The sequence below is a fragment of the Vigna unguiculata genome, chromosome 9 (genome assembly GCF_037176805.1).
Source record: "Vigna unguiculata cultivar grain cowpea cultivar isolate G323 ecotype 2 chromosome 9, ASM3717680v1, whole genome shotgun sequence".
In the NCBI taxonomy this organism is placed as follows: domain Eukaryota; kingdom Viridiplantae; phylum Streptophyta; class Magnoliopsida; order Fabales; family Fabaceae; genus Vigna; species Vigna unguiculata.
Window position 1 is genome coordinate 34,120,533 of NC_140800.1, and position 16,971 is coordinate 34,137,503.

General features: G+C 33.7%; 3 protein-coding genes across 4 annotated transcripts; 1 reads left to right on the top strand and 2 right to left on the bottom strand.

The window, feature by feature from the left end:
* Positions 1-75: 75 nt before the first annotated feature.
* Positions 76-4,208, bottom strand: TAP38 (thylakoid-associated phosphatase 38). Of its 2 annotated transcripts, none has more exons than XM_028046226.2 (11): positions 3,820-4,208; positions 3,496-3,624; positions 3,312-3,414; positions 3,052-3,162; positions 2,663-2,742; positions 2,497-2,550; positions 1,417-1,533; positions 892-946; positions 767-799; positions 627-673; positions 76-395 (listed from the first exon to the last, which is right to left on the bottom strand). In XM_028046226.2, exons 1-11 carry the CDS (start codon positions 4,125-4,127, stop codon positions 272-274), a joined length of 1,161 nt encoding a protein of 386 aa, XP_027902027.1. In that variant the 5' UTR covers positions 4,128-4,208; the 3' UTR covers positions 76-271. The 2 variants fall into 2 exon arrangements, with proteins under 2 accessions (XP_027902027.1, XP_085522253.1); XM_085666127.1 differs by having other exon boundaries at positions 3,496-3,636.
* Positions 4,209-5,039: 831 nt separating this feature from the next.
* PTAC7 (plastid transcriptionally active7) lies at positions 5,040-7,216 on the bottom strand. The gene is made up of 4 exons (XM_028046264.2): positions 7,106-7,216; positions 6,972-7,019; positions 6,836-6,895; positions 5,040-5,646 (listed from the first exon to the last, which is right to left on the bottom strand). The coding sequence occupies exons 1-4, from the start codon at positions 7,148-7,150 to the stop codon at positions 5,311-5,313; spliced, it is 489 nt and encodes a 162-aa protein (XP_027902065.1). The 5' UTR covers positions 7,151-7,216; the 3' UTR covers positions 5,040-5,310.
* A 4,005-nt stretch (positions 7,217-11,221) lies between these two features.
* RCF3 (RNA-binding KH domain-containing protein) lies at positions 11,222-16,849 on the top strand. Its single transcript, XM_028048912.2, has 8 exons — positions 11,222-12,127; positions 12,942-13,415; positions 13,645-13,893; positions 14,333-14,548; positions 15,506-15,585; positions 15,672-15,780; positions 16,184-16,310; positions 16,447-16,849. The coding sequence occupies exons 1-8, from the start codon at positions 11,468-11,470 to the stop codon at positions 16,464-16,466; spliced, it is 1,935 nt and encodes a 644-aa protein (XP_027904713.1). The 5' UTR covers positions 11,222-11,467; the 3' UTR covers positions 16,467-16,849.
* Positions 16,850-16,971: the final 122 nt, after the last annotated feature.

The window sequence follows — 16,971 nt, forward strand, 5'->3', positions numbered from 1 at the left end:
GAAAATAAGAGAAAGTGTGGTATCAAATTTAGGTGGAATGGAAGAAGCAGTTGATACCCACTTGCACAAGGGACAAACCATGCAAAGTTATAACTGAATTTTTGAATCCTTAAAAAACATGTTTATTTTAACAATTCCTTGGTGCCCTAAACCAAGTAGATTCTAAGATGTGAGGCATGTACAATTAAGATAAAGATTATGCATGCAATAAGTTCAGAAGTATATATATATTTGTCTGTTATATGTACATGACTGGTGGTATTTTTTGCATCTATAGAGAAAGCTGTGATGAAAACCAGATTCCAAAAGACACAATTCCAATGGTAGCAAGAGCTTGAACCAGCTCGACTATAGTATTTTGTCGCTCCAGTGGCACATTCTGCCAGTCTGTTCGCCTGAAACCACTCAAAATAAGACACAATACAATCAATTATGGGTACAAAGTTGGTTAACAAAATTTATTTATTTTATGTCAATGATATTTAACTATGGGAATCCAAACGTGAATCTAAGTCCTGCATTGGATAAAAATGAGAAACTCGAGTGATCTTGAAAGACCAAAGAAATTTATAAACAAACACCTATACAATAAGTTTCAGCTTAAATATAATTTTCTAAATACATACCCTAAATCAGCAATTATGATGCTGACATTATCCTGTGTACGTCGGTCCTGCAGAGAATATCATTATATTACTATAAACTTTGAAGTGGCAATATAATGAGTTCAAAGATGATAACTGAGATGAGATTTGTTAAAACTTACCAAAGCGGCTTCTGCAAGCGATTCACATGCTAGCTGAATTTGAAACAGGAGAAAACAAAATATTATTGCCACATTGGCTTATTGATACTAACGTTGTGGTTTCAGTTATACAGCAGTGTGCATACCTGAATGTTTCCATGTTTTCGTAGTTGATCCCTAACAAAAGAAACTGCTTCTGAGCTGCAATTGTAACAAGAATGTGAAGTAATTTCTCACGGACCAGGACCAAAGGCGAATATGTTTTTTAGCTCTTTAAATTATATGCAAAATTAGAATTCGTCCACGTCCCAAACTTAAATAAATTTTGAATCCTATACTTTAAAGATGAATAAATATAATCCTTTTAACCCAATGAAATTAAGTTGTTTGGATACGTTACAAGTTGTTCTAGACTGACATTTGAGTTGGAATGTGTCAAGTCGTGTAAACAACTTAAATGTCAACATATGTTTGACACGTAAAAAAAAATTAATACAATTAGATTAAAAGGATTATATCAATTCATTTTTAAAATATAAAATCAAGATGTATCAGTTTGGAAAAGGGACAAATTCTAATTTTATATCTAAGTTTAAGACTAAAAACATATTTAACATACAAAAAGAATAAAGAAATGTGCCACAACTGATTGAAGGGATCATGTAATAGACCTGCTCATGTAATCCCATAAGCCATCGGTTGCTAATACTACAAATTCTGCATCTGAGCCAAGAGCTACCTGATAAATATCAGGGTATGCTACGACCAAGTCATTGTTGAGCTGTACACTGTGTCGTGAAGGCATTCTTACGTCAAAGTTTATAGTTTTGTAATAAAATTAGATAAGGGAAAATTTGAACGTGACAGTGCAACACAGTCCAAAAATATCATGTCCTCATTGTATTTTGCAGAAGCAGGGTAGAGCTAACAAAAATAGCAGCTTTCATTCTGTTTTTGATTATGTATTTCAGTAACAATCAGGACCACCAATTTTCTTTCTAGTTCTTGGAATGCAGGTTTAGACTTATTTTAATCCCAAAAAACCAACTTAGAGTAAAATTTGTTCCTTTTTATAAACTCTATTTTAGTTCTATTTAGATAAAGTGAAATCTTCAATAAGAGTTCATATTTTTTGTTATACTCTTTGGTATTGTTTTTTGTTGAGCATTAACAATACCTTGGTATTGGTACTTTAAATTTTTTTTTTAATATATTGTAAAAATATCAAAATTAATGTTTATTAATGTATTTTGAAGATTCTACAAAAGAACAAGATAGAAAAATTTAATAGAAATTCAAATTCCTTCCATACACCTTTTACTTTGATGTTAATTTGATGACGAGATATCTCAAACATGAGACTAAAACTTAGGATGAGTTCAATAACGGATAGCATTAACAGATTCAACAAATCTTATTAGACTTTGATATTATCTCAAAATGTGAAATTAGGCCTAAGGTAACCTATACAAGCATATGAATCAAGGTAAAACTACTTATCTTATCTATGTTGGAGGTTCTACATTGGTTACAGAAAAAACGATTTCGCAGTATATAAATAGGTGCAAACTTTATCTTACAAGTTAATTTTTGTGAATTTGAGTAATTCATCTTATAAATTGATTTTGTGAATTTGAATTAAACTTAAAGTCCACTTCTTAACCATCTCCGTTCTTTTTACTAAATGTTAATGTCTCACAACCCGCATTGGAGAAGAAGTAAGGAACTTTAAGACACATAAGATTACCTACCGAGAGATGAACTTTGCTGACCATTTTCCTTCCTGAACTCCTTTTTGCAGCATCCTTTTCACACGCAAAAAAAGGTAGAAAAATCCTTTAGGACACACTTTAGCAATGGTAGTTAAGAGAAATTCCTTTAGACCAGAAAGAATAGTGAAGAGATTAAGGACCATACTCATTCTTCTTCGTTTTGAATCGCACGTCCCCAAATGCACGAGATACAGCAATGTCTCCACAAATTCTACCATTGCTAATCTATAGACAACATACATCTGTGTTATCATTAGCCATGTAAAGAATGTTGGTGAAGTGCACAAGGCTCCCACCATTCTGGTGAAAAAACTTCAAAAACATCCCAATTGAAAACAATTTGTTGAATTAAAGCCTAGTTTGAAAATCTGAACTACAATTGAGCCTGAAAATGAACGCTTGAAAACATCAATGATATTCGAAAGAGACAATTTCAAATCAGAACCTTGGTTTTTAGTGTTTAGAAAATTGTCATATTGACTTGGGATGATGGTGAAAAGGTATGTAAAAGATGAAGGAACAAGGAAAACACACCCATCCACCTGCTTCTCTTATTCTTCTAATTTCATCAAGAGAAGTTTTGTTGCTCCCATATGGACGGTGAGGACTGGTCAGAACTTCTGCTTTTCCAGATCTGCATAGAACCTACACGAATACAAAAAGCTTAAATACAAGTCAAGTAATTCTGAAGACATTCAATCCCCCAGATACCCTAAATGAAAGATGTATATAAGAATAGTCCAAGTCATAATTGTGCAGAGAAACATGTATAAAGAAGTACATTTCTTTCATACCGCAGAAGAGTCACCGATATGTGAAATTAGAAGCTCATCATCTCCGATGAAAATGGCAGTTGCTGTAGCACCTGATTCATCCTCCTCTCCATTCATTTCAAGCCTTTAAAAATCAAATACTGATGTCATTTAAGAAGACAAATTTCATGGAGATTATCCATTGGAGATTAGTGCATTGGTTTACCGTTTTAATAACCTGGTGTCTGCTTTGAGAAATGCCTCCTGCAATGCTCCTTTAATGGCTTTGAAATCTTTCTCCACTAATAGTAATCCACCTTGTAAAGCTTCGACACACTCCTTGTACAGCTCATCCCTGTAGTTAGCACTTGGCACACCAAATCAACAATTCAGATTGTGTAAACATTAAAGAACAACAATTCATTTACCAGACTCCATCCAGAATCCTGAGCAAGTAATCGTATAAAACTATGTTGTGAAGCATTTCAATTATTTTCAAGTAATCGCATCCTAAGACAACCAAGATAATCAAGACAATGTGTTGAAAGACCTGAGGAACTCGACAGAAGAAAACCCTCCATGGCCATCGAAGACAGCGGCGAAAGAGAAGCCCTGAAGGCCATCGGGTCGAACAATGATGTCATCCTCCATCTCTTCACGGAGACCCTGCAAGGCTATGGAGCCCCATCGAACACCGGGCACCTCAGTTAAAGAAGATGGAGCATCAATGGCTATGGCAGAGCAGCAGCGGCCCCTGCTGGTGGTGCTGAAAGTGTTTCTCTGCGTGGTCTTAGAGGCGGCGCGACTATGGAGCTTGCAAAAGAGGAATCTTTGCAAGTGTGGAGTTGAGAGGGCCATGATGGAGGATTCGGACAGTGAAGGGAAGCAGAAGAAAGAAAGTGTTCTTGTGTTGAGTTTTGGATAGAGAGATATAGATAAGCGAGAGTTAATTGAAGCCTCTAACTGCTTTAACGGATTGGATTCTACGATGGGATTAGATTCTTCACAACCTTATTGAACGCGTGAAACCTTAAAATATGGCCCACCCACAACTGACGTGGCAGAACATGAACGTGGAACGTCATGGTCCGGGCCCTACTCACGTAACACAAACACTAATGTTTGGATTTTTTATTGGTCAAACTATAATACCTTCCTTGTTTATTTCAACATGATGTGCGGTTGTGCTTAAGATCAGATAAACATTTTTTAAGATAACATTTTTAAAATATTATTCTTTTTCGACCCTTTTCTTCATTATTCATCATGTTACTTTTTTTCTTCTCATTCTGCGTCTATCTTCTCTATAAAGCGTGTATTCTTCGAAAAAAATATTAATGAATAGAAGTTTTTCCCCCAAAATGCATATTTTTATTAATAAAAGGAGAATATTAAGGATTCATAATGATTGTTGAATAATATTTTTCTCTCACCTAATTGATTTATGACTAATATTGAAAAAAATGGCGTGAATATTGATTTAAAGTAGTATTGGTATAAAATTACAATCAATTTGAAAAATTATGGTGATACGATTTAATAACAAAGGATTTATGTAAAGTGAAAATATCAGAGAAAATTAATATGAAGTATAAAGTTTTGTGATAAAGAATGTCTAAGTTGATGAAACTCAATAATAATAAATATTCATGTAAATATGTCCAATTTACAACTTGTGTTTCATCATGTATATATAAATAAAAAGATATGTGCAAAGAGCTTTTTACTTACCCAACAAGAATTTTAAATTCAATACACAAAGTAAAACAATTCCAATCAAGAACAAAGTTAATCTTTTTCTTCGTTCAAGAATACCAGTTCACCTGGTCCAGCTCATGCTAGTTAGAATCCGTTTTGAACCTCTTAGAAATGAGTAGAAAAATACCCTTGAATGCTATTTCATTTCGGTTTGAACTTGGCTCTGATTGAATAGATACAAACACAGGTAGCTAGTTTAGAAGGAAATAACTTAGACTAAGTGAAGAAAATATGTAAATTCTTGTCCCTAGTTTAAGATATCAGCACAACACTTCTTTGGCGCTCAAGTAAATTCTTCCCTCAAATAATGGGGTCCGGGCTTAAAATGATCAGGTTCATAATATGCCTCTGGCCTGTAAATTCCAGCATCGTTCATTCGGTTGCTCAAAACATGAAGAATGGCTTTCTTCTCACCTCCATACTCATCCCTGTTGTTCTCGACATATTCATTGGCCTCAGCTGCTATCTCATTCACAAATTCGAAACGATTGTCTTCTGATAACATTAACCTCTCTATGTCCAACGTCAACAGCTTTCCCTGTTCCCTAATCTTCCTTACCTGCTCCTCCATGAAAGGAATGCGCTCCATTTTGGGTTCCATATACTCATCCTTTTTTAACTGCAACAAAATGAACTTTTGCTTAAACATTCAGAACAGTAACATATGATATTATTTGAGAAGACTGTATGATGTCAATAACATTAAGCTTTTATTGAATAAGTATTTTACCTGTAAGTACTACTTACGTATGAAGAATATTATGCGATTGAAGAAAATAAAGTTAAATTATTTTTATCAGATATTTTGGAGGGTATATTGAAATAAGATCAAAAACAGTATGAGCAGATCAGTAAAGCTATCCCAAACACTCACATAATTACTTCAATAAAAAGATCAAAAGATGAGTCCAAATAAGCTTTTCCGAACAGTGGCATAATTACTTTATATCATAAGTCAAAAAAAGCTTTTCCAAACGCATCAATTACAAGTGTTAATATTCACCATTCTGACAGACTTAAAAAGCATTGAAGAAGCTTCATGTGCACCAAGATCGATCAGAAGATGAGTATCCATTGAGAGTTGAGACCAATGTAAAAGATACAGGGAGATGCGCAAGGAAACCAAAATAAAAAGAAACAGACATGGATTAAATTAAATTAAATTGGCTTATATTTACCTCAGGAGATGAACAAAAGAAGAAGTTATCTTTTGCAAACAATTACGTTCTTAGATAGTAACATAGGTGTAAATGTCATAGCATTGAGATCAAACAATCACATGCAATGCATAAAATCTAGACTGCTAATTCTATTTCACTTTTCCAATCAGTCTATTTTCAAATCCTACAATGCAATAAATCAGTCTCTGATAACCTCAACTCTCTCATCCATCTAACTTAGAAAAAGTTCAGAATGGTTCAACTAAAATCCTTATTTTATAGCAAATGAGCAACCATGAGAAAATGTTTACTACGATCCGACTCATCATGTTGCACTTAAAATTAATACCTCTTCCAATTGAGTTTGGTGGCCAAGAGAACCAAAAATACAAATTTATCTCATTCTAATATCCTAACTAACCCTTTAGGCTAAATAAATTCAAGCATCTAACCAACACTTTGCACAACAATACTCCCACAACTGGCACTTTACATATAGAAAAAACTTTCTAGACTGGGAAACAAGTACAACGACACGAGCAAACCCCATCATTTTCACCTCTTTTAATTTGGGAATTTAGACAAACAGGTAAGAGGCAATCGTGGAAAGCAATAACTGTAAGAAATAGAAATTGGGAGCAAAGATACCAATTTTCTTCGCCTCCACACTCGTCGTCCACGACCCTCCTTTCTCATTTGAGGCATCATCTTGCAAAACGAACGAACCCATAAACAAGTTCAGTTGGGCACAAACAAAAATTGAAACTTCTAGAATTTCTTTTACCTGCGAGCTAATACAGAGTCCCGAATTTCCAACTCTTAACTCCATCTTCTGCAAACAAAAAGGTGCATCATAAAATCAAATTTCAGAAGATAAATTGAATTATACTGTCAGTGGGAAGAGAAATATGAAATTACAGGTAAAGTGGAAGAGAGACTGAACGAGTTGATGGAGATAGCCATGGATGAGACTAAACCGAGAGTGTTCGGCTTATCTGAACTAAAAGAAAAAACTTTATAAGAAGAAAACTGTACTTTTTTTTTTTAACTCCGTTAAAAAAAACTATTACAGACTTAAATGTACATAAATTTTTAAAATTTATAATTATTTTAGAAATATTTTTTAATGAATATTTCTATACAATCTCAAAATAATAATCTCTTTAGTCTTTAGTTTATGTTTAGACTTTAAATAAACAATTTCTTTAATTATCTAAGTTTGATTTGTATGCATTTTTAATCTTTATAATTGAATTAATTAGAGGTTATAATTAATAAGAGATTTAAGATAAATATTGAAAAAGTATAATATTTTTTTACTATAAATGAATTTATGATTAATAGTAATATAAAATTATTTTACTCTGTCAATCTGTCAATTTTACATGTAATATTGAATTAATTGATTATCATTATATGAGAATTTGTAGTATAAATTTAATTAAATTTATTTTGAAATAAATTAAAATAATTTTAAATATTTTCGTGAAAAAAAAAAATTTAAAAACGTTCAAAAAAAATTTTCCTTCCATAAAGTCTGTAAAGAAAAAAGATGCTAGCCTCTTATCTTAGAAGTGGAAAAATAGTTTAAAAATTCTACCTATCAAGAAGTGGTTTAAGTGATTAACATATATAAAAATAAAGTTTTTTTTTTCTTTATGAAGCCTACGAAACTAATACGTGTTCTTATTGTTTGTCTTAAAAAAAAAAAACATTTTTTTATGGACAAATGTAATATATAAAATTCATAGGTAATTTAGATATTTTTGACGCATTACATACAAAAACAAATTTGTATATAAATAATCTTGGTGAGAGACTTCCGCCAGGCACCAGCTTTTCCTGATGTGGCAAGTTGGCCTTTTCTTTCTGTTTTCGCGAGAGGAAACTCATCTTTGGTATTTTGGAAGCACTAAGAACACATTTGGAAAGCTTGGAGGAGTGCTAGGGCTTGTGGGAACAACTTCATCTTCCTCTTTGTATCTCTTTCTCTTCCATTTCTTTCATTTGCAAGCTTGAGCTCTTCATGACAATGGAAAACTAAACCCATTTTTTGTTGGGGTTAGATGTAGCCACGAAACTTTTGTGTAAATGCAAATGTTTTGATTATATATATGACTCTTTCATTAATGGCTAATCTTCTTGTTTCTTCACTTAATGCTTGCATTGATTTAGCCATCCATTGCATGATTTTTGGTTCATTGGGTGTGAAAATATCTTTTGAAACCTAGATTTGAAATAAGAAAACCCAATGGAGCTTGTACCTAGGAATGGGGCTTGACCCATTGGTTGTCTTAAACCTTAGTGCATAAAGCAAATTTGCTTATTAAGAGTTCAAGGAATTGACTTTTAATAAGAAAATTTAGGCTCAATCCATTAAGGAGGGTTTGAGTAAAATTGTAGGTTGACATTAGCATATTAATGAAGAGGATGTTAAATTGTAGTTGCATGAGAGCATAGTTGGTGAATTCTAACCTTGGCAATAGCAAGTCATATCATTTCTAATCTTTTCCATTCACTAAGTGCCTTTAACTTCCAAAGTTCAATTTTAATTATTTATGCAAAATTTAATTTCATACATTGAAACTCAAAATATGGATTTATTCATTAGTTTAAATTAGTCACTAATTACACAATTAATTAGTATACACGAGTCTTTTGAGAAACGATATCCCGGTCTTACCGGTTACTACTTGCACGACTTGGTACACTTGCCAAAGTTTTAACATCTAGCACATGATGCAGCCTCTTGTCTAGCTTAGAATATTTGCTCTCAAATTCCTCATATTATTTAAAAAAAAAACAATTTAATTCATATATATAATTCATAACCTAATAAAAAAAACAACAAAAAATAAAAATACTAGACTTACATGTGTTTTCCTAGATTGTTCATCCACAAATTCACCATTACCCTTTTGTATATGAGTTTGCTTACAAACTTCATCAATATGTGGTCTACGACCCAATTCCTTCTCTTATAAATAACATGATTAATATAGGTTATAAAGAAATATAAACAAACTTTGTTTGGTACACTTACCATGCAAATTGCATGTTCATGTATAGTAATGGATCCACCTGTATGCAAACTCTTACCTATTTCAGATGCCTGATTTTGTCGGGCTTGTAAACACCAACAAGATGAACTCTTCAATTTCAACGATGGACACCAGCGAGATGAACTCTTCAATTTGAAAGAGATGCTCGAGAAGTTGTAGAAGGCCTCGACAAAAGAGTTCAATGTTCATTTTCACACAAAAAAAACTTTTGTTAAACTTTTCAAAGCTTTTTTATTTTTTATTTTTTTTATTTAAATTTGTATGTAAATTCTATATGAAAGGTATAATTTCATTTATATACGAATTTTACAAACGAAAAAAGGGAATGAAACTTGTTTATTGTTACATACAAAAATACAAAAATAATTTGTATGTAACGAGATTTTATATGTAGAAAGAATTTTGTATATAAAATTTGTATGTAAAACTTAATTTATATACAAATTTTAATTCACATGTAATTATTTGTAAATAATTTTAATTTTTTTTGTAGTATATTACATACAACGTAACTCACAAACTAGTTACAAATCAAACATTTGTTGTTAAGTACCTTCCAATTTTCATTTACAAACTAGTTACAAATCAAATATCATTTGTGGTTAAATACCTTCCACCTTTCATTTACAAACATACACAGTTAACTCATCAAATGAAAAATAATCGAAATTCAATACTATAGATCTCTTTACCAAAATTAAATGAAGACAACTTTATTATCAAGAGAATCCACTGTTTCATATTCATACACCTTATAAAGTGTGAGAAAGACAAAGATTTTTCTGCAATTCACTATTGTTTTCAAGAGAAACTCATAGTAAAATGACTTTCATAATTACAAAATAAAAATATCCTTATTTTCTGGACTTTACTTAATTTATTAGAAATATTCATATTTTATATATATATATATATATATATATATATATTAAATTTTTCATATAACTAATATATTATTGTAGAAGTTATAGAATCATGTCACTTCAATTTTTTCATTTTCTTTTGTCTTCCATTTATTTTGAATAAAAAACTACCAATAGAGAAGGAAAGAATATAGAATTGGATGACACGTGTATCCAGAATAAGTAAAAATATATTTTCAAAATCTAACTCAGTCTTGATAACAAGATATAAAGTAGCTGTTAAAAATAAAATATAATAAAAAGCATGCCCTCACTCCTATTAACTTACCCCAAACAATTAATTAAAATATAATATAATAATTAATCATATCCTTCCCATAATGTATCCATTTAAAAGAACCCTAAATACCAATAAACAACGTGATTACTTCCAAGAAAATGAGAATCACTCCTAATAACACTATAGTTAGCTAAACAAACTAATGCTCAAACTTTATTATATATATTGATTTATAATATACAAAATCGAGGGGAATGCGATTTTTTTATAGCAGTATTAGGTAAGAAAACAGTCTATTTACCTTTCATTAAAAAAATATTTAATTTTTACCATAATTATCGATAATAGTATATTAACTATGTTATCAATCAGTTGACAATATTATATATAGATTATTTGTATTTCATTTTAAATCACGTAATCATTTGCAATAAATTTATTAATTTTTGTAATAGTTACCTTTAAAGTCATAATATATAACTAGTTGGAGTACATTGTATATAGAAATTAAACTCATAAAAACAGTTTATTTAAATATTATATATAGAAATTAATTATATTAAAATCATGTATTAAGCAGCGTATCTGATTAATTGATAACAAATTTCATATACAAATATTTAAAAATAAGTTTGTTCATAGATTTATCTAGAACTGCTGGGAGTTGAAGCTTGACTGTTGAGTTGAGTGGCAGCGATAGCATACTATTTTTTTAGGTATATTTATATAATAATTATAAATCAAGATTAGTATTATTATTAATTAATAAATTAATAATAATAATAATAATAATAATAATAGCACATATATATAAGAAAAGCAGTAACTCACTTGGCTCACGTTGCTGCTGGAGTGTGCAAAGGAAAGATACTGGAGGTTGTTTCTAGGGTTTCCGATGGAGTTTGCAAAATCAAATAAGTCAACAAAATTTCTGTAATCCCATATTTTTCTTGACAAACAATGCCAACTGGATTGTGTTGATTTAGATTCACCACGCTGCTGCGGATAAGCGTGCGCAGCCATAAACAACTTTGAATTTCTACTTTCGAACTCCAAGAAAACCCAATCAAACACCATGGAACGTTCTAGATCTAAGAGGAACTACTACTATGACCAAGATTATGATTCTGAGACCGTGGCCAGGACCAGGCCGCGCTATAATCACCACTACAGCGCCGGTGCCGGGAACCACCGCCACCGCGGCGGAGGCGCCCGTCATGCAAAGGCGCAGGACTCGCAGCTCAGCGTCACAACCAGCTACCGCATTCTGTGCCACGACATGAAGGCCGGCGGCGTGATAGGAAAGTCCGGCAGCATTATAAAGTCTATAAGGCAGCACACCGGCGCGTGGATCAACGTGCACGAGCTCATGCCTGGGGATGAGGAGCGGATCATCGAGATTTCGGACACGCGCCGGCGAGACCCCGAGGGGAGAATGCCAACGTTCTCGCCGGCGCAGGAGGCGCTGCTGCTGATCCACGAGCGGATTCTGGAGAGCGACGCGGCTTTTGGTGTGGCGGAGGAGGAGGAGGAGTACAACGGGAGGGGCGGCGGCGGCGGGAGGGACCGCGTGGCGACGAGGCTGGTGGTGTCGAGAATGCATGTGGGGTGTTTGTTGGGGAAGGGAGGGAAGATTATTGAACAAATGAGGATGGAAACCAAGACGCAGATTAGGATACTCCCTAGAGATCACAACCTTCCCCGTTGTGTTTCCATGTCTGAAGAGATTGTTCAGGTGCCCAACCAGAAAAAAATAAGCTTGGACTGTTTTTCATCTCATACTTAAATTACATGCATGATATGCTCTGAGCTCTAAAGACAAACGAAACCTCCTTCATTAATTTTGGTGAACTTCGGTTTGGACTGTGAGGGAGCAAGTTACTCTCATCCACCCTAGCTGAATTTGGAGGATACTTATTAAAATTCAAGAACCGAAGATATTAATGACTTTTTTTTTTCAGTTTCACTCTTCAATTTGCATATTTACCCCTTCATTGATAAGCTTCGCGTAAACTAATTAACTAATGTAATAAATCATCGATTGTAACTGACCTTGGCTGAGGCTTGAAGTGCTTATGAAGTGTCCTTTTTTAAGGTTACTTTCAAGTTTCAGCTAAAAAGCTGGAAAGGAGGAATGATGTTGGGGTTCAAAGCAATCTTTCTTTGCATTGTAGGTTTTTGAGTTTATTCTATGTTGGATCATTGGATTTGTGCTGCATTCACCCAAGTTTTTTAGTAATCTGTTTTGATTTAGTGGTGGATCCTGTGCATCTGTGATGATCTGGTTGAACTTGGCTAGATCGAGTATGCATTTATTGGTTGATACTTGCGTGAATTTAGTCTGTTTATTGAAATAGAAAGCAGGCATTACCATGCCTATTTGAAGATAACATCTTTTATACTGCTTTCATTCATGATGTTGATATGAGAAATATGGAGATGTAGGATTGTGCTTGGTCATTCTGTAGAAATGTGTGATTCATCTGGAAATTTACGCATTTTAAAAATATATGGACTAAAGGTTTGCCAACATGTGATGTTTTCTGCAGGTAGTAGGTGATGTAAATGCTGTAAAGGATGCTATAGCTAATATATCATCACGGTTGAGGGAGAGTCAGCACCGGGACCGAAGTCATTTCCATGGACGTGTACATTCACCAGAGCGATTTTTCTCTCCCGACAATGATTATATTCCTCATGTGACTAGTGGATCTCGTAGATCATCTGTGGATGGGGCCACTTTTGGATCACGAGGTTCTAACACAACTAGCAGAAACAATAGTCACTCTGCAATGAATTACTTAATGGAGCCTGGGGCTGCTCCTGTTGCCGATGATGTGCAGGGCTACTATGGGGAGGAACTGGTTTTCCGTGTACTCTGTCCCGTTGAGAGAGTTGATCGTATAATTGGGGAATCAGGGGGAATTGTAGAGTTCCTTCAGAATGAGGTTGGTGTAGATGTTAAGGTCACTGATCCTGTTGGTGGTTCTGATGAACAGATAGTTATCATTACTTCAGAGGAGGTACTTTTGCTTCCCTTATTTTTAAATTTTTTTGCTTCTCTATCCGATGTGTAGGGTGTACAACTAGTGCAAATTCTTTTAGGTGACTAGTTCAAGTTTCAAGTGTTCTAGGCACACTGCTTTCCCTGCTTAACTTCAACATTTTTTTTGGTGCAAGTTGACATATGTCCGCTTAGATATGATACATCACATGTTTAAAATTCTAATTGTTTCTAATTATGTACTCAAGGGTCCTGATGATGAGCTGTTCCCAGCTCAAGAAGCTTTGTTACATATACAAACCCGCATTGTCGATCTTATTCTAGATAAAGACAATACTATAACCACCAGGCTTGTTGTCCCATCCAGCGAAATTGAATGCTTAGACGGAAAGGATGCTTCACTTTCAGAAATAAGGAGGTTGACTGGTGCTAATATTCAAATTTTGCCAAGAGACGAGCTACCTCCATGTGTTGCAAAAGCCGATGAACTTGTACAGGTTTGTCATTTATCCCACAGCTGGCTGATATATTCTATCAGATTCCTTTGATAAATGTAGTTTATAAGTGTTAAATGATAAATGTATAACTTAATAATGATGATAGATGTTATTCCTTAAAGCATCATACTGGGTGCATACTTTACAAACTAAAGAAGGTACTGTTTCATTATTAAAATGATTCTCCAATACATGGTATAGAGAGGATCCGGATGAGAATGAGCTTGGACACAATGATAGACTTTTTGTCCCGTGTGGGGTAACACTGTGGACATGTTTACCCTCCCTCCCATGACCCCCAATTAGGCAGAAGCCTCATGCACCCAGTCTAGAGAGGATCCAAAGCCTTACCTTCCTGTTCTGTAATGTTAAAACAAAGACCTGGACACTCAAAATCTGCTTTCTCTGTTTCTCAATTGCTTCTTTATTGGCATTACAGATTGTAGGAGAGATTAAAGCAGCCCGAGATGCTGTTGTGGAGGTGACATCAAGATTAAGAAGTTACTTGTACAGGGATTTCTTTCAAAGGGACATAGTACCACAAGTTTCCTTGCCTGGTGTGGAGGCATCTTCTTCCAATAATTTAGTTCCAGTTACAGAAACTCTCACGACCTATCAAAATATGCAAACTGTTGCCGCAGCCCTTCCATCAAAGGTATTCTTTGATGTGATGAAAATTGCCTTATTATCTTCAATATATTGCCCATCATCTTTATTGATCTGTTATTTAAATGATTAGCATTTTTAGTTTGTTTCTTGTCTTCTCTGAAAATAACTTTTGAGCACAGGAATTAAAAAAGTTATTTTTTCGTTGTCCCATGAAAATTTCTTATTTTAACCAGTAATGGGGAGGTTTTTTCATGGGTGCTATACCCTTTTTCTTTGTTTGGGAAGGGATGAGGTTCTGTTCTCATACTGTGTACCTTTTACTGTTACGCACTTGAAAACTCACCCTCAAAAGCTAAATAATATTAAGGGGAAGAAAAGAACCATATACTTAAACACTCCACTAAGCACCCATACTACTTGATGTGAGATATAGGCTTCGTGTATAATACCAAATTCCCTATCAAAGAACTCTTTCTAAGAGTTGACTTCTCAACTACTTTCACTTTAGAACACTTTATTCAATGACACTTACTATACTCTCCCATTGATCAGAATCTCCGTAGGTAGTGAGATCCTGAAATCAGTTATCATACCAATTGATAAGAACTTGGAGAATCTAACTTCAAAAGCTAGCTATTAAGGGGTGTGAACCAAAAACTTAAATATTCCACTGAGTATTCCTTACTAAATGTTGGACTTAACCACCCGATAATACCTAATTTCCTATCATAAGGAGTTAAGTTATATCATAAAAATGGAATTTATCTGATACTGTTGATATAGAGCAAGTTATTTTTGAAACATAGGTTATCTATCGATCAAGCAATTTTTTATTTTTGCAATGGCTATTTAAGTATAGTCTTGTATCTCAGGTGTTCTCAATTTTCGGTGGCCAAACCATATAATTAAAGTTATGGCTTCAATAGCTACTGTATAAAGAATGTTTTTTTTCTATTTGAAGAAAAATACGAAGTTTTAATGTTTTTCTCTTTTTTATCGAAAGGAAACTGGAGGATCTAGCACTGAGATAGGAAAGCAGAAAGAAAGTGATCGCCGCGATGACGTGCTTAGTGGTTTAAATAGGTAACTGTTTTTTCCTAATTTTACAATAGGACGTGGTACTGTATTGTGTGCCTCTCTAATGTTTTATGTTCCCTCCTTCTGGTTAGGATTGCTGTACCTCTTGTCACAAGGAGTACACTTGAGGTTGTTATACCAGAGTATGCAGTACCAAAGCTTATAGCAAAGTCCAAAAGCAAGCTTGCCCAAATAAGTGAGGTGTGTTGATTTGATCTTTTAGTACCTTTGATATTTGGATTGTGAAGTGCTAGAAAAAGCATACCTATTCCAAGTTGTTTACTTTTGTGTCCATGTTTACTTTTTATTTACTCTCTTGCATAATAATTGAGTAGCTCCCCACTCCCCCAAACCAAATTAAAAAAAGAAAAACAAATAGCAATTTAATTAATTACTCATAGAACGACAATGAGAGAATTTTTTTTCTTTACATTATTTGACTTGTAGATTGTATCTAGATCATACTAGATTTATTTTATTATTTAGCTTCAAGAATGAAAAACAAATTACCCGATATTTCTTGGATTCAGATTCTAGAAATTGTTATTATTTTATTCTAGAAATAAATAATTTATATTCACTAATGTTTCATGGTAACTAACAGTTATCAGGAGCCAATGTAACCCTAGTAGAGGATAGACCAGACGTGACGCAGAAGATTATTCAGATATCTGGAACTCCAGAGCAGGCAGAGAGAGCCCAGAGCTTGCTGCAAGGGTTTATTTTGAGCAGTAAGTCCTTATGTATCAGACCTGATTTTTATTCTCGTGAATGCAATTGTTTTTGTCTTGATTTTTAAAGAGATAAACCCCATGGTCTGTAAATAAATAAAAAAATTGAATCGATATTTACTTGTTGTTTTAACAGCACAAGAAGACGGCCCTTAAACTACTGAAATCCCGAAAGCTGGTTAGACTAAAGGGAAGAATGATTTAGTGCCTGAAGCATTTTGTTCCATGTGTTTACAAGATTGTTGTGGCCAAGGGTTGAAATTTTCAACGAGAGAAGCATCTCCGTGTAAATGTTGTACTAAGAGAGCTTCTTTTTTAGTTTTGTTAGTCTTTTAGCTAGTGCATGGGAGCAATTGTTAGCTACCCTACATGCTGTTTTCCTAGTTGATCTCATCTATTAATTTGAGTAAGTAAATCACAAGGTTTTATTATTCAAGCCCAAAATTTGGGAGGGGGCTTCAACCTCTCAATATGGGGTTTCTATTACACGATGCTACCTCATTTAACAAATCCAAATCACAAGTTTGAACAGTGGTGAATTGCTGAGTTGAAGTTAAATACTTCCGAATATGCCTTCTACAATCAGCACATGGATATGTAATATTTGCTGAGACACAAATTAAGGAAGATCTACTGTTTTAAAACAACTTAGAAGGGTGAA

Coding starts and splice junctions, on each gene's coding strand:
- TAP38 (XM_085666127.1), bottom strand. CDS start 4,127: ATGGCCCTCTCAACTCCACACTTGCAAAGATTCCTCTTTTGCAAGCTC. Junction 2,743..3,051: donor TAAGAGAAGCAGGTGGATGG/GTGTGTTTTCCT, acceptor TGTTGTCTATAG/ATTAGCAATGGTAGAATTTG. Junction 2,551..2,662: donor TTCAAAACGAAGAAGAATGA/GTATGGTCCTTA, acceptor GCGTGTGAAAAG/GATGCTGCAAAAAGGAGTTC.
- RCF3 (XM_028048912.2), top strand. CDS start 11,468: ATGGAACGTTCTAGATCTAAGAGGAACTACTACTATGACCAAGATTAT. Junction 12,128..12,941: donor TGTCTGAAGAGATTGTTCAG/GTGCCCAACCAG, acceptor TGTTTTCTGCAG/GTAGTAGGTGATGTAAATGC. Junction 14,549..15,505: donor CCGCAGCCCTTCCATCAAAG/GTATTCTTTGAT, acceptor TTTTATCGAAAG/GAAACTGGAGGATCTAGCAC.
- PTAC7 (XM_028046264.2), bottom strand. CDS start 7,150: ATGGCTATCTCCATCAACTCGTTCAGTCTCTCTTCCACTTTACCT. Junction 6,896..6,971: donor GACTCTGTATTAGCTCGCAG/GTAAAAGAAATT, acceptor TCGTTTTGCAAG/ATGATGCCTCAAATGAGAAA. Junction 5,647..6,835: donor TGTGGAGGCGAAGAAAATTG/GTATCTTTGCTC, acceptor ATTTTGTTGCAG/TTAAAAAAGGATGAGTATAT.